The 25003-nt window shown below is 40.3% G+C and overlaps 1 protein-coding gene across 2 annotated transcripts in view; it reads right to left on the bottom strand.

Annotated features, from left to right (window-relative positions):
• The window catches only part of vps50 (VPS50 EARP/GARPII complex subunit), a 122195-nt gene that overhangs the window by 74416 nt on the left and 22776 nt on the right, over positions 1-25003 (bottom strand). For both annotated transcript variants that reach the window (XM_085446784.1, XM_085446786.1), the window contains exons 5-11: positions 19589-19642; positions 13940-14010; positions 12189-12306; positions 11196-11231; positions 10666-10748; positions 3529-3571; positions 2424-2522 (exon numbers count right to left, since the gene is read on the bottom strand). In XM_085446784.1, coding sequence (XP_085302910.1) covers positions 2424-2522; positions 3529-3571; positions 10666-10748; positions 11196-11231; positions 12189-12306; positions 13940-14010; positions 19589-19642 — 504 coding nt within the window. The remainder of the gene's footprint in view (positions 1-2423; positions 2523-3528; positions 3572-10665; positions 10749-11195; positions 11232-12188; positions 12307-13939; positions 14011-19588; positions 19643-25003) is intronic.

Genomic DNA, 25003 nt, shown 5'->3' with positions numbered 1-25003 from the left:
GTAAGCATTTATCTGGAGGTATATTCGTGCCCACCTGGTGACTGTAAATTCAATACTCCCCTCCCTTAAATAAAAAAAAAAAGAAACAGACACACACACAAAAAATAATAATAAAATACTGTTTTTGTCTCCACATACCCCCGTGGGGAATATTCTATTGATGCTCAACATCAATATTGTCTGCCTGCTGTTTGATCGTGGGCAGGAAGCTCACAGTGAAAAGATCCCAGTGACAAATATGGGAAGAAAACAACAACAGCAAAGCGAGGGCTTTAAAACAAAATGACCTAAAGCGGAATTTTCACACAAAGTAGGCTCATTTAACCTAAAATAGTGATTAAATACATTGATTTATTACCTTAACTGACAGTTTCATTAAAGATTTTCTTGTAAGAGTAATTCCAAAAGATACTCATAACTAAAAAATACAAAAAAAGCACTTATCTTTCAAAAAAGCCCCAAAAAACTATAGTTATGCAGTCGGTTTGTGTCTGCTATAATTTATTCTTTTCTAAAGTCAGTTTACATTTACCCCCAATTTACTGTCTTGCAGCTCCTACCCACCGTCTCACTGTGGGACCCTTGAGAAATGAGGACACAACAGTCGCAAGAGACGTGGGAAGAGTATTGAGCAAAGCCCTAGGTAATGGGTGTTGCAGTGCAATTACATTTCTTACTAAAAGAAATGACCACAAAATGTAGCTCCCCCCAAAATCCGCTGTGAAACCCTGCTTGCACAAAAGTCATTTAAACATTTCTTCTCTTCTTTCTCGGGGAGTTTCACTTCATCTGACCCAAAAACACATGAGGAAAAAAAAAGAAAATACTGGCTGTACAATGTCTAGACTGTAGAAGAGGGAAAAAAAGGGAAGTAACTATGGCAAACCGCCCTCGTGACAATAAACCTCGTCTTCAGCTAAATTTGACGTGAGCCTCGGCGATTGTAGCGTTATGTATGGCGGAAAATAAAATGTAAAAAATCAGCATGAGTCCCCTTTAGTAGGCATAAATATCAATAAACTGCATGTCCAGACTCATTATTTTGCAGCTTCTTCTCCCAAACAAGCAGAAGAATTAAACAGATAAATGGAATAAAGCGATCTGTCAGACTATTTAGCTTGAATGAAACCAGCCCATCACAGCTAGGTAATGACTGCCAAGAGACTATTGTAACGCGGGGGATGCAAATGGTTTGGCACAGTTTGCTACAGTTTGTTAGGCATTTTGTGAGGCTGATTACTACCTTCAGACAGTTAATTTGTGTATCAAAAAGGAACAGTTTAAAAGAGCGCATTTGTCTGCAATGTGGCAAAAACAAAATTTGAGATGAAGATAAAGAAAATGACTAACTGAGATAAACACAGACACGACAACAACAACAGCAGCTCCTTAGTTTGCTAGTGTGTCCTGTAAATCATCCTTAACACAATGACTGTACGGAATCATTCATTCTCAACAAAGCAAGCAACAAAGCAAGTTTCTCAGGTTGTGAGGATATTCAGCACGTTAGCAGCTACACTGCTCTCTGCTTTCTAATTTCGTCTTTAACTTTGCAAAACTAACACTGGCGTGTGGACAAGGTGCCATAATGGGATTTTGCGAAACCTCTTCACACTAATGCACCAAAATCCAGCAGACTGACTAACATTTTAAAGCTTTACAATAAGATATCGTGTTTGCAGAAGATTCATCTTCTCAGTGTAACTCGATTTCAGGCGGGAACATGGGAGCAAAAGTTGAAAAAAACAGGCAGGAGTTACTAATAAAAGATATTAGCAGTGTCATTCAAGGTTAAAGTCTATTATAGTGTCTCCCTGAGAAACTGCTGTAATTTTTTTGTTTTGGTTCTTAACATAAAGACTTTACAGCTTCAAATAAGCTAAACATGTCCGAGGCAAACACTGTTTGTTTTGAATATTGGATCATTTTGGAAAATTATGATGTGGCCATGCTCATTCAGAGAGACTAAAATATGCTTTATTTCAAGGAGAAAACACAAAATGTACAAGCTGGTTTAAAAATACACTCATTTAATTAAAAAGGTGTAATAACATTAATAACAAAGAAAAACTTTACTAAAACTCCATTCTTATGTTTTTCTTGGCTCTAACCAAACTATTTCTGGATTTTCCTTTTATCTAAAAGGTAAAAAAAAAAGTTGCAAACATGAGGGACCAACTTTAGCAGCTAATTGGACAAACTCCCGAAGTAGCAGAGGAGTGCAAAAAGGAAAACAACAGCATCAAGGACAGAAACTGAAAGGATGGAGTTATCTTTCAGGTCCACACAAAAAAATCCCCATAAGAGCAAAAGACAAAGTCAAACGAAAGAAAAGTTGCAGCAAACAAAGAAAATAAGCAGGTTATTGTCAATCCATGTTTAGCCATTACCGCTGACCCTTGCAGGCCAGTCAAACCACTGACCTGTGTTTTCCCCAGTAGTGTGTAGGCCAGCTGGACCTTGGTGTAGTGCGAGACATCGAAGTGCTTACAAGTCTTCGACAGAGCGACGTCAAGCTGCTCCTGGAGCCAGAAATAGGCAGATGACAAAGAGGGGAAAAAGGGCCAAAGTAAGGGGAAAGGGGGGGGAAAAATAAAAAGAGAGGGATTATCGTTCTTAAGACCGGGGATTTAGATATGGACGTGCAGTTGTAAAGCTATCACACACAGCCAAGGGCAGGTAATTGGATGTGGATGTGTGTGTGTGTGTCTAAGACTTTGACAAAGAGATAAGGGGAGGCAAGGAAAGTTAGCATGAGAGTGTGTAATGTGTAACAATGAGCTGACCTCAAAGAGCACAGCGCCGATAAAGGCTAAATGATCAATCGCCTTGCATCGCAAATCATTTTCTCATGCCTTAAAAAGCAAAAAAACTAGAACTGCACGACAGGAAGTAACTAGTCAGTAAAGTAATTAAGAGAGCCAGATGACTACGTATACAACATATGCTGGGGACGTGTATATTCATACATTTAAAAGACCGTCTTAGATGCACAATAGATGGTCCAAGTGCTTCTGACTGTAGTAGCTTTATGATTTTAAAGGATTTTGCATCACTTCTTAACTAACTCATGCTGACAGGTAAACAAACGAGCACCCAGGCAGGTGGATGTGCACACGAGCACGTCTCCTTCTTGTTTACGGACAAAACTGTAAGTAATTAATCTACTCAGGCGCAGCAGCAGGCGTAAAGAGAAAATTGCCTTGCATACCATTTATTACACACACACACACACACACACACACACACATATGCACGCACACATATCACGACACAGCCAGAGATGAAACAGATAATTTACTATGCCTGCACACTCATAATAACGACTTTTCTGAATGTGTCAATATTTGGCAGACCCAGAATAAGAAAGGCAAACTATGAAAAAATGTCAAAATGAAGCATAAATTGCTTCTTTCAGATCAAGGCTTCTGGAAAATGATGAGGTTAGAACTCCATATTACACACTGCTAAACGTCCTTTTACTGCTCTCTGCTAATGGAATTAGAGACGAAGCATGGACGCACATACCTCGATCTGCTCCAGAGTGTCTTGTAGTTTGGAATTCAACTCGCTGTGGAAATAAGAAGGTGGATGAGAAAATATAATTTTTTTATTTAAGACATTTAATTGCTGTCAATTACATTTTCTGATCTGTTTGAAATGACAACAAATATTAGAAAATGTCCATCACAAATGACTCTAAACCAAATGCACACCATTTTTAACCATTTAACTTCATTTCAGCTGTAAAGAAAAACAATAACAAACAATACTGAAGATCAAATTATGAATGAATTAGTTCAACTAATTGGTTTATTTAAAAAAACATGAAAATCACTGATGGATGAAAACCAAGTTTGGAAATATGTGTGCCAGTGAAATAAACTGTGAATGCTGATAGTGTGTGTTTCTGTGCAAGCATCATGCTATCTGAGATACAAAATGCCCACGCATCCTTGGCGCGCGTTCAGATTTCGACTCATCCTGGCGAACACTTTCAACTCTGAAGCTGAGAAGCATCAACAGGAAACATGACTATTTTGCAGATCCCAAGACTCCGATTCAATTCCCTTGTGACTTCCCCGCCACTGCATCCATTCATAATCACCCTCTGTTTCACTGTTTTCCTGCCTCTGTCACCGCTTCGCTCGGGGTCTTTTTCAGGTCAGCCTGCTCTTATGTTGTGCCTTGTGAGTGTGTAGTTGCCGAAGGGAGAGTGTGTCCTTAACAAATTGCTAATTAAGCATCTAGCTACAGTGAGGGCTAGGCAGTGAGGAAGAAGAGAAGGAGTCCGCAAAGGGACAGAAGCTGCACGTAGCAGTTTGCAAAACAGGTGAATAAATGAGTCAGACACTTTGAAATTCGGTAATGTATCTACGTGTGTAGACATGCGTGTGCGTTTATAAGGTGCACAAAGCGAAATGTGGGTGTTTAGACTGAAAAAAAAAAGGCAGAGATGAGAATAAAAGTTAGGAAGGACTGATTTGCAGCAGCCAGCCTCAGTTTAACTTTCAGTGATGACTAAGCTGTTTACCACAGGTATGAGATACAGTCGGGGATGCAAATGCGTGACAGCAACGATAACATCAGAAACTCTTGGCCACAATATGAAAAAGGAAGTCACAGCCAATTCCTCTATGATTAAAAGCCAAGATAAAGAAAATTAGTTGGAAGGCAGCTGGAAAGCAGGCTCATCCAGAGGGATGAACTGATCAATGCTAATAAATCTGAATGTACACAGGAAAGGCCCAAAGTAGAGCAAGACTAAGAACATCCACCAGAAGGGCAGAGGCCAGGATGATAAATGCCCCTGTGGTGGCTGGGTGTGGTTTTTGCTTAGCTGCAGGAGGACAGGTGGGGCAGAGTGATTCGGGGAGTAGTGCCAGGTTGAGCTCAGCAGCACAGCTGCTGCACGTTTGCTAATCTGCTTCTTCCTTTTTATGCGGTAGCACGCTGGGAGCTGGACTGACACATGCAGAGTCCATGCCAGTGGACACAAACACACACGTACACAGCCCTGTGTGAAAGACCGGTTAAGACTCGTGTGTGATCCGTAAGCCAGGTACTGTAGCCTCTAGTGGAGCACAGTTTGCGTTTGTTATAACGTGTCTGTGTGTGTGCGTAAGAGAGACAAAATAAAGAATGTAAGAGGCCAAACCAATCCCTGATTGATTCTGTGCAGAGGTGAACTCAAGGTTAGCAGTCTCTCCTACAGCCCTGTTATGAAACATTAAAGTGTATTATGTGGCAGTGCAGAGTAACAGGAGCTAAACTGCGAGCTAAAAAGTACTGAGAAAGCATAAAAGAAAAATATAATCATTAGCAGTGTAGGCTGACGCGAGCACAACCTCGGTTGCTTTTTTCTTTAGTGGCAGACCTCAAATATCACCAAACACAGAAGCTGTTTTCAGTGTGTACCTTGGCTGTCTACCTTGCTAGCTGCAAACTTCTGCAAGTTTGTCCAAGTTTTTGGACAAAGACAATTTTAGTAGATTTTGCCTCTGCACACCACATTTAAATCAAATAATCAATATCTGACTGAAGTGCAGACTTTCAGCTTTGATTCAAAGGGTTTTTAAAGGATAGTGCATTAACTGTTTAAAAATTACAGCTATTTTTATACATAGCTCCCCATTTTCAGAGGCTTTAAAGTAGCTAGAAAGCTGACTGACACACAGGTTTCTTGGCCAGGTTATCTCACTACATTAAGACAAATTAGGCAGATAAAAGATCTGGAGTTGATCCCAAGTGTTGAACTTGCATTTCGTAGCTGTTCACAGGAACTCTTGATATAAGGTTGAAAGACATGTTAGTACAAGTGAAGGAGGCCTCCATTTACTAAATAAACCTTTGAGAGAGACAGCAAAAACATTAGGAGTAGCCAAATCCACAATCTAGTGTATTCTTAAAAAGAGGACAAGCTCAAATCGTTTCCTTTCACAACATCCATCCGAGTAAGGAATACTGTCAAAGAGGTAGGTGCATCATTATCAAGGTCTACAACCAAGAGGCGCCTTCATGAATATAAATGTAGCAATGTGCAGTTGTTAAACAAGAACAGGAAGGTTAGATTAACATTTGCCAGAAAACATCTAAAAGAGTCTGGACAGTCCGGAAAAAATTATCTGAACAAATGAAACCATGATGAACTTCCACCAGAATGATGGAAAGAGAAAATTATGGAAAAGGAGAGAAACAGCTCCTGATCCAAAGTATAAAACATCATCTATCAAACATGTATGGCTGCCAGTGGACCCAGGTCACTGGTGTTTATAGATGAAGTGACTGCTGATAGAAGAAGCAATGAATTGTGAAGTGGACAGGGCTATGCTCTCTGCTCATATTCAGCCAAATACTGCAAAACTCAGTGCTTCACAGCGCAAGTGGATATCCAAAGCAAACAGCAAAGGCAACCTAAGAGTTTCTCAAAGCAAAGAATGTGATAGTCACCTGATCTCAACCCAATAAAGCAGCTTTTCAGTTACTGAAGACAAACCTGAAAGCAGAGAGACCCATAAAAAAGCAGCTATGGCCTGGTGGAGCATCCCACGTGAGGAAACACAGCATTTGGTGATGTCCATGAGTTCAGGACTTCAAGCAGTCACAGACTACATTTTTTACCCAAGTATTAAAAATAATCCTTGTATTTAAAATTCAATTATTTTGTCCATTTCAGTTTAAAACTCTAAAAATGAGGGAGTACATGTAAAGAAATGGCTGTAATTCCTGAACAGCAGTTAGGTCATTTTTTAGTCTTTTGGTTTAGTTTACAGCAGTGGACTCACCTGCACTTTTAATAATACATCTACACAGAATGCATGATATCCAGTGAGCTAAAGTGGCTGATTTAATCATACATTACTGAAGCCTTAAATGAGTTTCTAAGCCTAACTTAAGCACACTTGGCACAAAATTTTCGACCTCTTGGTTGTTGAGATCTACAAGAAGTCAATGAGAGCCAATCACCTACTGCTGTTCAGTCCTTCTCCTCTGTATGCGTCACTGTCCAGTACATACGGTTTAATGCACAGATGCAGCTCCTCCCTATATACTGGCAGTCATCGCTGATCAGACAGAATGCATAAATAACAGATGAGCAGGAAAAACCTAATTAGCAATCTGTTCCCCGCAGGGAAAACAAGCATTGAAACATAGTTTGATGGAATTTAGGAGGGTTTTTTCACCCCATTTTCACTAATAACTGGCGAAAGGTGTCCATAGAGCCTTGGGGCTAGTTTCTTCACACTGACTCACTAAAACAGATGATGTGTGTTGTGCTTTCAAGGATCTGCAGGATCCTCAGATTTTGTGAGAGTGACATTTTTGCTGGAGTTATAATAGCCACTGCACAACACAGGTAGAAAGGCAACAAAGAAGCAGGGAAAGACCTTGGAAGAGTGAAAGATGGGGGAGAGGGGATGGCAGTTGCTAGAATTATGCCAGACAGAAAGCAGCTGAGGTTTGTGGAAAGCTAAAAGAGAAGAGGGTAAGTAGGAATCAGTTTAAAGATAAAAGAGTTTAGAAAGAAAAGCAGCGGGGGAAATTGATCCTGTCAGACTGTTAGAATGTGCTTAGCTTGTTTTACTATTTTTTTCAGGTACAAGATTTTATGTAATATTTCCTGAGGTATTTGCAACTAATGTCTTTATTGGAGTTCTGCATGGGTACTATTATGACTTGCTGGCTCCAAGGTAACACCAAAAGCTGATACAATGTAATGGATTATTCAGTAACGCTTGTAAATTTTATCAGATTTTTGAGTCACTTTCCTTTTTTATTTTGCTTTTTGTTAATTTATTACTTTGTTTTCCGGACTAAAACTTATGCAAACCTTGGATACAGATGCATACGCTCTGATTAATCTGATAAACTGAGTATTTAGTACAGCAGCTAACATCAAAACCCAGTTAGATCCAAATATTAAAGAGAGACAACATGTCTCACTAAAACTGGTTTGCTGGAGAAATTAAGACACGATCGATACTTTCTGCTTATTATTGGAAAGGGCAAGCTACAAATCAATGAAAATGTTACTTCTTTCCCCCTTGGATGCCTACTAGGGGTAACCTAGTGGAAACTGAGTGGTTTCTGTCATATTTCAGGCATCCAGAACAAAATGACTACGTGTACGTCAGAAGTCCGAGTGATCTCCGCCTACACAGGTTACTATGGACACCCTTGGACAAATCCAGACATCGTTATTGGTACATATTAAGGTGTCAAGTCTTGTCAGTAAGGGAACGGGGTTGGTCGCCTTTATCATCTTCCTTCCAAACTTATAAAGCACCAGAAAAAGTAACAAGCCACAAATACAGAAATGGGCAGGGAAACTACAAAAAAAAAAACCAAAAAACATCCATCGGACCAAAGAAACTGAGCTGACTCTGAATATGCTCGGGGGGTAGGGGGTGGGGGTACCCCTTTATCATGATCTCTAAAGCATAGCAAGAAAACACAAATTCAAGTGACACACTATTACTCGTGACGCTTGCTTGCTGATGTTGGGCAGGCTGCTCTAAACTGTTCACATGCTGAGCTGTACTTCTCCTGCACAATAAAACAAACACATCTAGCACAATCTTTCTATTTCTGCAGACTAGACACCGCCTTTGTAATTCTAAGATCACAGCGGAGTTCACATTTCGTGAATACAATGCTGGACACATGGGGTCCTTAAGCTGCCTGAAGAAAATGGACCAAGACAGCCGTTTAAGTACCTTCATGGGCAGACGATATTGACTTTTAAAGGGTAAGGAACAAATGGAGTCAAACGAAGAGTGGGCATGACAAATGTACAACCTTCAGCAATCAATGGAAAAGCATCGCTACAAGGTTAAATGGAAGTGTAGCAGACGGGCAACGGGCCGCCTAAGGGGTATGGACAGAAAGTGCAGTTTGTTATTGCGCAGCATGACAGATGTGTAATCAGTGTACCCATGTTATAAACTGCATCCACTGAGGAGGAAGAAACAGTGGAAGAATTTAAAAAACAGCACGAGTGTGAAGAGCAAGCAAACTTCCACTGCAAGAACAAGTTTTACGATGATCACAAACAAGTTACTGCACTGATAGGCTTCTTGTGGTGGGTGTTGACACTGGTGGCAAATGGTGCAAGGTCTAATCCACGCACCCACAGTCGAGCACATTTAAAGAGCATCACTTTCGAAATGAAACTGCAATGATGATAAATTAATGACGGTGGAAACAGGGGTGATAGCTACATGTATAGGCGGCAGCTGCAGGCGGGAGGGGACAGTGGGAGGATTTTTCCACACCAAAACAATCCCTTCTGCATAACGCCGCCTTATTGATCACCATTTCCCAACAGTCAGGTTGTCATTCTGGCATCACAACGAGGCTGCCTTTGTTTTCTGCTCCACTGTGTTAAGACATTGTGGGATATAAAATAAAATCTGCATGTGCATGTTTGCAAAGGCAATGGGAATCTTTCACTGCATTTTTTTCTGTTCCTTAACGATATGTCTTTCAGATACTGTCCCTCTGTTGTATGTAGTTATTTTGGGGGGATTTTTTTTGGCCTGACATGTTGAACCTCCATGGTTCAAAAAAATAATCTTTTATATCTATCAAACTGTGTTATCTTTGACAATCTAAAGAAATTATGTGTTTTGCAACAGGCTGTTAGGAACACAGTGTCCCGTAATACAATTTACAGACACAATTTTTCAGTTCAATTCCATTTTATGTATAGGGCACCAAATTTAAATACCCTACAATAATACAAAGAAAACCAGCCAAAGTGGGAAGGAAAAACTCCCTTTTAGCAGGAAGAAAACTCCAGCAGAACCAGGCTCAGGGAGGGACAGCCATTAGCCGTGACTGTCAAGAAACTGACTAAAAAGGAAAACAAAAAGATGGATCCGTGGGCAGGTGAAATGGGTGGAGATGATCATTATTCATCTCTCTGGCATCCCGGATCAATCTGTCAATGCATAAAAAGGTCTGAACACCCAGCTACAAACCGTCAAGTATTCACTATATTTCCCGTTTTCTCTGCATCAATCATCCCTAAAGCTTTTCAAATCTCACTCTTACATTTAAAAAAAAGGAGAGCGTAAAAATAAAGAAGCTACTCATTGCTTTACATTTGTCACCACCTCTGATAAGTTTTTCCAGTCTAACTATCTCTGTGGCACAACCTTCACGCTTCCTGCCTGTAACTGGTAATATGTGTTTTCCAATCTGAGGACTTCAGAATTAAAGCTCGCCAAAAACACCAAACCAAATGTTTAAAAAGAAAACTGTGGCTGAAGTAAAGATGTTCTGGTTCAGATTGAAATATCAGCGCACTAATAATGTCTTTGGAGGGTTAAAACTTTTAGAAACTACTCTGATATCACACCTAATGCAAACAAGGGGACATAACAAGCCCTGTTAATGCTACGTCTTACACCAGAGCAATTCGATTCCAGCCATGAAAAAAAAGACACATTTCAAGAGAAACCAATCAATATTTTAAAATCAGGTCAATCTCTAAATTTCTTCTACCCCAAATAAGAATTGACAATGGAAGATGTAAAACAACAGCATAACTCATGAAAATCATATTCATAACAAAATATTTTCCAGACAGAAAAATGAAGTCGATGCCTACTCCCGCTGGATACGGTAACATATCACTCTATCAATCTGCTCGTACTCTACCTGATGCAGCTGTAGTGTTTAAAGGTGCTGGCGGCCTTCTGACATTCCAGACACAGCTGGATTGCACCTGGATAATCTTCCTCCTAAAGAACCAGAGGAGTTATAATGTTTAATGCATGTTACATGACACAAAAATATAGGATTTTCAGTGTGGCTTAATGGAAAAACTAGTCCATAATCACACCAGGTGAAAGCTGTGGATGATGGTTTACTATAGATTTACGATTCTGATCCAGTCTAATACTACAATTTTCTTAAAATGCTTATAACAGCAGGTACTCTGCAAATAACCAAGGATTACACACAGTGGCAGTGAAATCTATTCCATATACTGTACTGCTGACCTTAACAGCACATATAGATTTGTATTTGTCTCTCATGTTTGTGTGGGTTTTGCTTTCAATGTTGAATCCCCACTGATGTTTGACCTTTTACTGTGTGTGTGTGTGTGTGTGTGTGTGTGTGTGTGTGTGTGTGTGTGTGTGTGTGTGCGTGCGTGCGTGCGTGCGTGCGTGTAGGGATTACTATACCTCAAGCATCTCGCTGAGTCTTACATCTGTTCTTTGCTGTGAGGGGGAGCAATGACAAGCAGAAAAACACATGAATACAGCATCAAATACCTAAGAGGACACAATACGAACTAATGATCTATTCAAACTTGCTCTGCGCTTTCCTGCTGTGATCATGTTGGCAGCATATTTTTCTGATTACAGTGTGAGCAAATGATTAAAGTGATTAAAAGAGAGCATGTCTGATTAACTCCCAGCTTAATTTTAAATCATGTGTAGAGAAACTGTTGCAGTGATTACTGAAGACTGCATTTATTTGTTAACAGTAACATCACACTGTGTTTATGAAGTTATTTCAGAGCGATGTAGGTCAGTCAGAATCAGAGGACTACATCATACTTAAATGATTTTGCAGGTCAACCAATACACATTAGTAAATAAAAAGAGTAGAAAGAAAATAGTGCACAGAAAAATGTATTCATTACTAGAGTAATTCAAAGGACAGCACCAAGACAAAAGTCAGAATTTACAATGTTGAAAGTTGAATTAACCAAAACAACAGAATGAATCCTTGCAGGATGACCTCAAGAACCAATTAAAGATCACTGATGTGTGATACTGAGAATTGTTGAATTGTTGAAGAATGATTAGAAGTCGAGCTCAACTTTTTGTATGTAGGATGCAATTTGAGCACCTAAATATGCGAGCGCAAAGCACCCTCTCCACATATACACCTGAAACTTCATGTTTGTTAAGGCACCTCGTTGCCCCCTTCAAAGGTGACATGAGCTCAACTCATTACCCAACCACAGATATATTCAACTACAACAGCGAAGTCACTTAAATTCATTGATAGTCTATTCCATGCTCACTGGTCAATACATCACTGTTAACATGTAGTGCTTGTTAGCAGCTGCTGAAACACAGAAACTTGTGGTTGCTCCGTGGTTGCTCCCTGGTCTCCCCCCCCCCCCCCAAAAAAGCTGCATAGTAAACCATGTGAGTTAACTTTACCAGGGTCTTGATGGTCCTCAGAGACTTGAGCAGGCCTGTTAGCAGTTGTCGCCTTCTCTGATTGGCCAGGAGACCGAGGCTGGCCTCGGTGAATCCCTCCTTTGCCACACTCAGTTGCCTTCACAGAAGAAGTCTCAGGTCAATGTTACCAAGTATTCAGAGGTCAAAAACAAGACGGTAAGCAGCACAAGAGAAGATATATACACACAGAACCATAGCCCAGGTAGTAGTAGACTTTAAGAGTAATAGATGAATGCACCATTATTTTGTTATGCTTTCAGTGCTGAGTAAAGATCTTGAGGTCTAAGCTTATAACTCATAATTCCATAAAATCTGACAAGGTCCCAAATCACTGCTGGCTGAAATGCAGCCAAAACTATGACACCTCTATAGATAGTACCTCTCTCGTGACCTCCTACATACTTAATGGCAACAATTTGAACCAAAACTGTCTCATTTGTATTCATCACTCCATAACATCTGTTGACACTGATTTTGAGTCCAGGTCTTGTGTAATTTGACATAGATCAGCCTTTTTTCCTTGTTTCCCTTTCTTAAGAATGGCCTCTTGACAGCCGTCCTTCCACTGAGACCATTTCTGATGAGGCTTCAGTGAACAGCAGATGGATTAACTGAAAGGCGAGATGCATCTCTCAGGTCCCATTGTCAGGCCTTTGCCTTTCCTGACTTTCATATACTGTTTATTTTCTGTAGATAGTAAGTTTATTCCTCACACCTCTTCTTTTGTCCTTCACTTGTCCCATTCCCTCTAACTTATTAAGGGGGCACAGCACACAGTGCTGACACATGCCAAGTTCTCAGCTAACAGCTCCTTGGGAATTATTGGTGCAAAAATACTATTTTATACCTTTGGCAATATTTTTGACTAAATTCAAGAAATAAGCCACTAACAAATTGCTTAAAGATACAATGTATAATTGGTTCTTTATTAAGTCGTTGGTTATGTCTAGACACAGCACTGGTTCATCGCTTAAGCGTTTTTATGCTTGAGTGATTCAGGTCAGTGCTAAATAGCTTCATGAACAAACAAACAAAAACAAAAAAAGGGAGACTCCAAAAACGGTTAGGTAAAAGGACTGGACTGAAAATGAGTGAAAAAGCAGCCAATGTCAAGCAGCCAAGAAAAACAGGAAGTTCTGGCACCCTGGAAGTAAAATATAATAAAATAAGAGGTGACCCTAGACTTTTGTACCTGAAGATGACTTTTTCTATTTATACAAATCACTGAAATAATTGAGTATCTGAGCTTTCAAAAGGAATAACCATGAAACAAGAGTCTATTATTTAAATTTAAAAAGAGTGACAGGGGTAGGGTAACCATATGATTCAATCCAGCCCTGTAAGACCTTTGATGCCATTTCCCCAACACATCTTGTCCATCTACACTTTATTATAAAAAGAAACTGTTACATAGCATTGTATGCTACATGTCCATCGAAACCTTCAGGAATTGGCAGCATAAAGCTTTGTCTTATACCACCCACACAAACCACATAGCGGCTCGAACAAACAAAGAACGGATCATGTGTGGTGGCAGGTTTTGGACAGCTACTTTATTTTAAGACAACAAGACAAAAATATTTCTCAAATGTGACCACATCAACAGACTGAGAATATCTGAATGAAAGCCATTATGGTTATGAGGAAAGCATTTAATATGCAGATGCACTTTGAATGAGCTGTTTGAGTAGGTTTCTCAGAATAGATGATATGTAACAGAACGCAATTACCTCCTTGCATTAGTGCAAATGACTGCTGCCAGCTGCAGGTTGGTCTGTAACGCCGTCACTCTCTCTAGCTCCTGTAAATAAGAAATGAGATGGTAAGAAGAGAGAGAGCAACATACTATGCCTTTAAGTGCTTTAAGAAAAGACTTTAGAATGAAATGGGTTATTACCAGATGTGACACTGTAGCTGGTATTTATTTTCACCCTTTTTCACTCTGTTTGTCTGTTCAACAGTATGAAAAAACATGGAGACAACACCTGCAGCAGGTAGGCATTCAAGATGAGAGCATTACAACCAAACAAGATGTCGATGTGAACCTTAACATGAGCCTTTAAGAACTCAGAGACATCATGGCTGGTGTAGTCCCATTGCAAGATGGTTTATTGTTGGACAAAAGTTCTGAAAGCTCACCGACATAAAGACATCACCACACTTGCTCAGTTATGATACTTTCTATACAACAATCACTTCCCCCATCCAGCACATAAAGACATAACAGCAAATTCCATCTACATTCTGTTGCAAACAGACAGATAACACAAATGATGTTCTTATTGTAAGAAATTTATCAGAGCCAAAGTATACCACAGTTTAGGAGAATAACTTTCAAAACAGAGAAAAATCAGAGAATGTCTTCCTTCCCTTCGGTGTTGACATTTAGAAAAGGATCAATGAGCACTTTGCTCCGAGAGTGCAGTTATTATGCCACTTGAATGACCTCGGCTGAGAACAAGCACACCCTTAGCCAATACAGGGCCAACGGACAAACAGCTTACCGTCGTATTTTTGACTTTCCTTGTCTTCTTTGTGCTTTTATCTTTTTTTTTTTTTTATCTGCCAGATGTCATGCCTGAGGTGGGAGAAGCTTGTTGTTTGATCCTCTTTTATAATGCTGTATTACTTTTCCACAAGAAAGGTCCAGTGTTGGCAAAAAGAAAAAATCCTCATAACACTGTCAGGCAAAAAACAACCTTTTACCAATGGAATATAATCCAGGGAAATTCAATTTTCCACGGTCATTAAAAATAAACCAACAACACCAAAGAGGCACTTCAGCTGTGGGTACGAGAACAATAAGCCGATTCAAACAGATCTGCCCTTATGATCTTGAGTGTTGACAAAGACCTTGTCAAGTCCTCATAACACTTTGCAAGGGCTCATGTAATAGTCAGAGGTTTCTCTTAAGGTACGTACACCATGTGATATGGATGTTTTTCTGGATGAATATAAGACACCATTCATGTGTCAGGATATAAATACTAAAAAAGTGTATTTTGAACATTTCTATGAAAATTAAATCCATGCCGAGGCCAACAGTGGACTTTTAAAGTCCAGTGCACTTCCACCATCCACAGAGCCCTCAACAATCAGCATAAAGTAAGATTATCACCTCGTTGACAAAAATCAACAATAACTGAAAATGTAGAAGCTTCAAGCCAGAGCTGTTACAATGTATTGTATCAAATTTGGTGTGTAGGTGCCAGGAAAGTCTTAATAAGAGCTTTTTGTCTTTTTCCATTGCATTCTAGTGTTTCTCAGCCAATCCAATTAAACCATACATGATCAGTGTTTGGTTGTGATAATACCATTAGTGCCAGGTACTGCAATACCCAACATTATGAAAAATTCAACTAAAATGTAGTTTTTTTCAGTAAAGCAAAAAAAATTTAAGCTCATTATAACACTAACGCTGATTTCTCTGATCTTTATTCTCAAACATGTATGAGTCACCAAGTATCTGAGTATTTCTTAATGATAAATTCATAAGCAGCAGGTTAAAAATAGCAGGTACCAGTGTAGCATTTGCGTGTAATTCGGTTATACTTTAAAATATGTCCTCAGAACTTGCCCTAAGATGTAGGAATGAGCTGGGATTTGGATGACTCGGCAGGTTTACCTCAGGTGTAACTGAAAAACTGACTGGAACAAATTGATTCATGCGCTGGGAGCAGCGCAGGCGAACAACCGTAAGCAACATTTATTGAAGCCAGGCTCATCCGAATGTTCACACCGAAGGGGATCGTGCAGTTTCAGTTACAGACATCACTCTCACAGCTAAAATCTCTCTTTTTACTCCCAAAGATAATGGCAAGTTAAAATACACTGTCTATATAATAACAGGATATGTGCACTTGCTGGAAAATCAGGTCAATGATGAACCCATGAACCCTAATCACCTGTGTTCCAGTATCTACCATCCTCTATGCCATATATTGGTGATCATTATCAAGATAAAGTAATACCGCACTCAACAGTTATTGCAGTTAAACAAATGCCACAGTGAGCTAGTACAAAGGTGCTGATGCATTCTGTTACCTGTGGATTACACGGGGAAGCACAAAGACAGCTTGAATGCTCACACATACAGGTTCAACCAGAAACACACATACTTTTTCAGACACACACACACACGCACACTCCACACAATGAGCGCTCAGTATGTAGCCCGAGGCTCCAATTTGTTGTTACACCACAGCTCCGAGCTGTCTACCTTATCTGTAAGCTACACTTAACCTGACAGAGGGCTCAATCAGCTTAGCTTGTGCAAGAGGAGATGCACTAACTGCACAGTGGTGGGCTCTGACAAATGGCCGGGCAGGTTTTAATAGATAAAAAAAGGTTGCACAGCTGGTTTGAATGGAAGGGGGAAAAACATGTATACAGTAGATTTCTATGTACTGTACATAAACAGGAAAAGTGAGATGACTCTAATGCAGTCACACCATACGGTCTGACTACAACGGCATCCACAAACACAGCTCTGTGGGTGTCGGTAGCAAAGGTTAAGGAGAAGGAGGTAGTTAGTCACAAGGGATATTTTTCCAAAGCTTCTCTATTCATATATTCGTAAGAGGTTATTCTGTGACCCCCACCACCAGCACGCACACTGACTTCGCACTGGCTCAGCGTTACCTATCCTGCTTATACATCCTAATGATGCTGCTGTTTTTGGCCTGGACCGGTTCACTTTGTAGTATTAAGGTCACTGGGAAGCAAAGTTAGGAAATATAAGTGCAGGCTCACACAGCTCCACATTCACACATGATTATCTAAAGGGTATGTGACCATACCTGCAGATTTCTAGAGACACTAATCCTGCTGGCAGATATATTTCTTACCAGATTCTAGTCCTGCCAGTGGAAGAAGCCCACAGTAAGACCATCAGACTTGGGTAAATTACAAATCTTCAAGGGAATTGGAAGTAAAGGCAAAAACAAAGAAGAGAAAACAGTAATTTTGATAAATAAGTGGTTTCAGAGGAAAATGACGGACTACCAGTGTAATCCATTTGTTTGCAGCAGTGCTGAGTGACCTGGTCAGGGCTACCTGCAGATTTATTACAGCCAGGTTTGCAGCAAAAGTAATCTCTCCTTCCTGACAAGCCTAAGGGTCATGCAGTTTGGCCACTCAATCCAAAGCTGTTTAAAGCTGACGAGATAAGAGCGGGCACTTATTTCAAACCACCCGGCAGCCCGTTTTATCAATATAGCAATTTAATTGGAAACACCTTGACCTCACAGAAAATGTTATATCTGCACAAAGAAGAAAAAAAAACATTGCAGGAAAATCTGAGCATATTAACAAAAAAAACACTATGAAAGAATTACAAACGCATGAATTAGTGATATTGGCTTGGCTGTCCAAGTATCCGTCAACACGAAGAAGAAGCCATATTACATTCGAGTGCAAGCGGAGGCCATGTGTCGCTGGAGGACACCAATAGCAGTGAGAGATGTTAGTCACTATATAGCTATGAATCACATCACGAGCTTATCAGCCCTTCATTTCAAGCACTGAGGCATGAGCGTACGTGTCTGTGCAATTTGTGTGCCCTTTGATGTCTTGCACACAGCAAGCGCTGGGGAGTAGTGGCATTGTACCCTTAGGTTGTGTGTTTCTGTGCAACATTTTTGATGAAATATCACACGAGAGGAAAAGAAATTAAGAAAAACGTTCAAGAACACAGGAGAGAAACCTCTGTTCCTATTGTAGTGTAGATACTCTAAGATATGAGTAAATCAAGAGACCAGCACGATGGCTTATATTAGTCTCCGAATCTTTCTGACTGAGACTAGAACCCCATCATCCTTCGCTTTATGATGTTCAGGTGGTGAATATGGAATCTCCCTGAAAAATCCAGAGGGCTGTAGGCTGACTGAATGCGAGTTGGGATGGGTGAATGGAAACGCTGCACTGAAACCTCTGCCAGTGTCTGCTAATAAACTCTGCTGTTATCGTGACTTTGCAGAGTCACAGGGAGGGTTGCGAAAATAATGATCAATTTACTATTCATAGGCCGACCTTCAGATGGCTTCACAATGCCAGTGATCTCAGTCCAGTTTCACTAGATAGCACAGTAAAGCTGTCAGTCATCTGCTGTTTGGCCAGGATAAATGCTTGGTATTCCCTGCGACTGCATATTTGAGTACTGTGTTCATTTTTTCTGGAGTTTTAGTCCAATTTTTCTCTTTGGGCTAAATACTTTTAATATACAGCACATTTGTCAACTCTGTTTTAAATGTGCTATATAAATATACTTGACCATACCAAACATCTGAAAACAAGATAACCTCAGTGAAAACACTGATTTTGACACATGCTAGAAACCGAGGCTATTTAAGAGATAGATGTATTGACAATGGCTTCAACTGGCTTTTAAGTTTTATATTAATATTTACTTTTATCTATAATACACAATCAATTGGGTGTTTTGTATCTTGCCCAAGGCTATCTTGATGTGTGGCCTAGAGGAGCTGGGGATCAAACCGCTGACCTTTCGATTAGTTGACAGCCAGCTCTGCCTTCTTCACTTGCCAGGATGCTGCCCAGGTAGGTGAACTGATTCACTTCCTCCAGTGGTTGCAATCCTACCATAATGGGGTCCTGTGTTGTCACATAGCCTATCCTCATGACCTTGGTCTTCTTTCCACTGATCCGTAAGCACACTTTGAAAGATCGTTCTGGCGACGAAGATTCAACTGCTCAACTCCATCGTTATACCTACCGCGATCTACGTTTGTGAGACGTGGAAAGCATCAGCCAGAATCGCCAAAAGACTCAATGTGGCCCAGCAGCGATGGCTAAGACGGATCCCGGGGGTCAAGTACATCGTCAAACTGCCACACGTCCCCTCCAGGACATTGTGACTGACCAGCGTGTGCGCTTTGGAGGTCTTGTTCTACGTCAACCCCCACATCGATTGCCTAAGATTGCCATCACATGGAACCCACCCCACGCAAACCAGGCCGCCCCCGGTTTGCGTCTTTATAGGAGGACCTTCATCACTAGGTGACCAAAGAAGGGGTTTTATAGACTTAAGTTTTCATTCACATCCCAACTACGTTCTGCATTAAAACTAGAATGCTCCCCCCTCCGTTTTCTTTATCCGTGAATGGATTTAGATTTCTTATTGCCATGGTTACCAAAATTCAGTCATCATCGTTGCTGGCGTATTTAGATGACACATTCACAGAAACACATCTACTGACAACCCCACAGCGTCAAAATAACTACGTCCAATTATCGCATCTCATAGGCTGAGAAAAGACGTCACTTTAAACAGTGACTGATGTGTTTTGGAATTAAACGTCAGGAGCTGGAATACAGAGCACGTTATTCAGCGTGGTTTTGAGCCTACACTGGAGGCTTACCTTCACATAAGCAGGCTGTTTCTCCAGAATGAGATCGGCGACCTTTTTGGAAACCTGAAGACAAAGAAAGAGACGATAAACGTGAAAAGTAGAATTTAAAAAATGAAAAAAAAGAATGAATGAAGACTTTTTGATGTTCTTCCCAAATGTCACCCCACAGAAACTGTTTAGGCTACGCAATCTCGCTATTCAGGTTGGGCTGAGAATAACAATCAGGGATGTCTGCATCTCTGGCTCTACGCAGCTGAATCCTTTTAAAGGGAGTGTCTCGCATTCTCCGTTTCATTTCATTCAGCGTCCTTCTCAATAACGTAACTCTTGTTTCTCTGAGAGAACTCTCCCTTTCCTCATTTCCCTTTGTGATTTCTTGTGTTCCCCTCTGTATGCCTTTGATTTACAGCTAAGGTGAAACTGTAATTACTGAAAAAGCTTGCGCCCATATGGTACAAAACACAGCATTAAAGGAGGTCATGAGATCAGGCTGACCCACCTCTGCTACGTGTGACGCCCATCACAACTTTTAGTGGAGAAAGGGGAAAAAGTGAGGAACACAGCAGGCCAATGGAAAATGAATAGCTTCATCCACACTGAAGGATCAGACAAACAAGGTCACACTGAATGAACAAGGTGGGGTCCACTCAAGTTTATTTATCCTGTTTAGTTGTCAAAATGCCTTCAATTAAATATTTTCAAGCATTAAGGAGTGTATGTGCATGACTATCGCTGTTAAGCACCACATGTTTTGAACTCCATGCCCCCAGTTTGTAGCACGTGCTCTCTCCGAGCTCAAGATGTCATAGGTGTCACAGGATATCATCCAACAACGTGCTACAAGAAGTTTATCCAGCAACACGTTTACAAAAAAAGCAGTAATTTCAATACTAAGCAACTTAACTTTGGATTTTTTTTAAAACCTGACTACAGATACATGATCTCTTAATACTGCTGCTCATTATAACAGCAAAGGACAATCGCTTATGCAGCACCCAACCAATCTCTCTCCCACTCACAGTAAGCAACCTCTCTTCCATTTACCGTGCAACTACATAAGCCAGCACGCACCAAGTGGAGTTTTACAGGAGAAGAGAATAAGCACGAGTAGTCGAGGTAGCGAGGAGGTTTTTGTATGTGCTGATACGCGGCAGATGAGGCTATGGGTGGGGATGACATTTCAAAGTGTGTTAAGTATGCATGGTAGCAAACCGGAGACCTGAACAGATGGGAAACGCAGCTCAGCTGAAGCGGCTCCTTCAGCAGGGTTAAAGCATGTGTGTGCATGTGTGTGTGTGTGTGTGTGTGCCTCTATTAAGATTTAAATGTATGCATAAATTGTTCACCAAGGAAAAATTATTCAGTACTCAGAAGAGGCGCAACAAATGTGGCAAGAAAATGGTGGAGACACAGAAAACAGTGAGGTAACGTATTAATGTGAGCCCAGAATAACCCCCTTAACCACTCACGAACCTATCCCAAAATAATGCTATAACGCCACCTATTGGCATTTCACTGATTCAATTCTAAACTTCTTTCTATTTTTTTGTTGAATGAAAAACAGCTATGAGTACCCAAACCCTCCTACCTAAGCCACAAGGCCAGAGTCATTAAATCTCAGCTTGCTCTAATGGAGGTTAATTGTGCAGTAACTGGGCTGCAAAGCAGTAACGGTGCTTGGAGTAAATACTATCCAAATCTAGCGGTCGAAAATGAATGATAATCAACTCATATAAACATGGTCGGCATTTATAGTGGTAGAATAATAATAACAACAACAACAACTGGTATAAACATATGAGGTTCAGAGACTTTACACAGAAACTCACACATATACATACTCTGTTAGAAAAAGCTAACAGAGACACCAAATCATTGTAAAGAAAGTTGTATACTAAAAATACAGTAAATATGGTGTATTGCAGATAAATACAAACATGTGATAATTATACCAAATGCTGTATAGTTGAGGCATATGAGTCAGTTTCCTGATTAAGGCTAGCTAAAGTAAAATAAACTGCGAGGGTTTCTCAGTCTTATAAAACCATATTTAACCTTGGATGGGTGGGGGTGGAAAGCAGCCTGCTCTCTCACACAAGCAATACGCCCCCAAAAAATACCAAACAACAGTGAAAAAAAATTCACAGGAGAAAAAGATGCTAAAGAGCTAATCAAAGCCACACCAGGAGCCAATCATGGTACGGCACTGACGCATGACAGATTTACAATTGTTTCTTCTGTATGGCTGCAAAAATGTTTCTCTTAGCCTGTATTCCTAAAAAGCGGCAACCTCTAGGGCAGGGATGTCAAATTTATTTTCCATCGCCAGCCACAAACAGCCCACTTTGATCTCTGGTAAAACTCTGTCAGTGTAAAGATGTGTAACTAGACATTTAATCAATGAAATGACTTCATATAAGACAAAGAAGAGCAATTTTAACATTTGGAGCTCAGTGTTTCTACATAAAGAAACGCTGCTTTGGTAAATGAAAGAAACTTGTCAGCATGACTCTTGAGGTTTAAACTGTAAGTATTAAATGTGTAAAATTACTGAAATTTATCATTTAATTACTTTGGTGTATTGTGCATGACCATGGGGGAATTCATTATCGGCAGGAAAAGTTGTGAAAATACAGTTCAGAGTCTAAAACTGGTCTCTCCCTTCACGTTTTTCAAAGCCATCCAATGGTCCAGATTGAAGATTGAAGGCCGATTGTGGGCCCCAGGGCTTATGTTTGACACCACTGCTCTAGTGTATGAAAAGTGAAGGCAAGGTGGAAGTGCCAATAACTGACGAGGCCCAAACAAACTGGCAAATACTAGCAGATAACCAAGCACCTCGCCGTCCGGTCTAAATATCGACACTTTTTGCTTAAAAAAAAACTAACACGGTAAGATCTCAAATGCTGTCATTAAACTACCAAAAAGGCTCAGTCTAGAAACCACTAGGGTACATCCGTCTTTTTTATACAGTCGGTGTAACTGCATACATAGCATTTGCTCAGTGCTTTGTAGAATGAGCTGGACATGTTTATTGCATTGGCTAGATGGACTCAACCAATAATGAAGCCTTAACGTGATCCATCTCTGAGCAGCAGGAGCATAACCTGCAGGGGAAACAAGCTTTTAAACGTGGGTTAAAGACACTAAGTATGTTAAGCTCTTATATGCTGAATATAATCAGGCCACTGAGCAGATAAACAGTGTTTTGTTTTTATTTTTGGTCCTGATGACAACTGAACTTAAATTTGTGTCTCTTTTCCCAATTTGACTGATTTCAATAGGGACTTGGGCTTCTTACTCCAAAATAATGAATGGTTGTCATGTAGTGACACTTGCTTATAGATGGATTTTGTTCCAAACACATTCAGTGCCTTTTATAATGTATTCTGTCAGTCAGGCTACTAAATGGAGGCAAATGTCTTTTTCTTTTTAAAAAAAAAAACAAAAAACAGCACTAACTGCTTTATAACCATCTGCGGTCCTTTTAATGCTCTACCTGAAACATCCTTTTTCCCACAGCAGGACACCTCTAAAACCTGATGCACACATGGAGAGCAATAAGGCAGTAAGGCAGGGACTGGCAACATTTTAAAAACTGAGCTGAGGAACAGAATTCATAAGTGCTGCAGGAGGGGAATTCATTTCAAGCTTTCATGTTTCATTAAAAATGGAGAATGTTCGTTCGCATTGCTAATATCAACTCTGCCTACATTCCTAAAAAGCAAGCCACTTTCAGATAGATGGGAAGAGCAATATAAAATTATATGGTACCACATTTAAGCCGTTTCTTTAAGCACTGGTCATGCATATTTGTACTTTATTACACACTGACAAGTTACTGCAAACTTTCAAGGCCTTGATTTGGAGGAGGAATTACTTTTCAAATTTTTTATAGGATTTGAAGAAGGCCTTAGATGTATGAGCAAGCATGAGCGTCCACTTTAATTAAGGCCTTTCAGCATTTGTGTGCTACATTCAAATGATGAGAAAAAGCATCGGCAGATCACATATCTGAACCCTGACATTTTTGCGTATGGGCTGAAGTCTCGCAGCACGAAAAGGCAATTAGCTGTGAGACGAGCCTCTGTGGGCCAGCTGCGTGTCACAGATGCCAATTAAGCTTGGACACTGTGGCAGAGGAACGGGGCAGTTGTTCTCACCCATGAAACCACAGAAAGTTTGCTTCACCCTGCAGCAGATCATTCACATAAATAGAGTCGCTGCAGCAGTTCTTCACACATCTCCTGCGTCAATGGCAAACACAGTTACCCGTACAGTACTGTTACTTTCAGCTCTTGTACTCGACCCCCTGCTCCGCACTAACTCAAGCTCGCACTTAAGCTTACAGCCAAGTGTTATAAATAAGGTGTGGAGCCTATCCACGGTATCAGCCATCGCAGGACAGCTTTATGCTGAACATCTCAAAAGCACTATTATCGCCCCTTCAAAGTGCAATGCCCTATTTCACATGCTGATGATTGCATGAGCATGGACGTGTGCACGTGTGACTAGGAGAGTCAGAGAGTGCACACACACAGACACTGCCCACCTTTAGAAATAGTCTTAACAAAATTGGCTGCAGAGACCCACAACACAAAGTTCATGCATATGCATGACTTCACAGAACAACTTTGCAACTTCTGCTGTACATTGTCTCAGAAATTCTTCCAAAGTGTGGAAAATGACGCAGTCCTTTAAGCTGTGCTCCGGCAGCATGTTTCAAAGCTTGCATCTAATTTGCATAAGGTAACATCGATTTTACTGCCAAACAAGTCTTTGAACTCGCCACACTGAACCAAATCAAAACATGAAATCAATCACACACACCCCCCGATACTCCAACAACCTTAATTTACCACTGAAAAAGTGTTTCGTTTCTTTAACCCAACAAGATGGACGAATATTGCACTGGCTCCATGTTTTAAAATGCCAAATAACCTCCTACAACTTTAGCAAGACTAGAACTGACAGGTGCACTTTTTATGGCTTTAACATTACATTAAAAAGAAAAAGCCAAAAAGTACAGATAATCATTATTCATGTAAGGTAGGAAGAGATTTCCATCTATCTATTTTCCGTGTAGGAATTTGTCTTAATTCTTAAAAGGAATAGTAAAGGATACATATATCTGCAAAGGTATTAAATCCACAATGACTTTTACTTTTTTTCCTATCAAAATGATTAATAGGGTATTTGTTAGAAACAGAACTTTTGAACTTATAGAACCTCTATTAGGAGCAACAACCTCCATCAGAAGTTAATGAGACTGGCACAACGACGGAGGGGATGTCAGGGTCAATCCTCTCTACAGAACAGTTTACAGATCCCTGGTATGTTGGGGATATCAGTTGGGTTAAAATCATCATTCATTAATATGACTTCATTGTCATCATTGTTATATTTCTGTTTTGTCAGGTAGCG

Source organism: Copadichromis virginalis, linkage group LG22 (assembly GCF_057382275.1).
Source record: "Copadichromis virginalis isolate Kocher_CV1m ecotype Utaka linkage group LG22, C_Virginalis_male_GT1.1, whole genome shotgun sequence".
NCBI lineage: Eukaryota > Metazoa > Chordata > Actinopteri > Cichliformes > Cichlidae > Copadichromis > Copadichromis virginalis.
The sequence above is the reverse complement of the archived record's forward strand: the minus strand, read 5'-3'. Positions and strand labels throughout refer to the sequence as shown.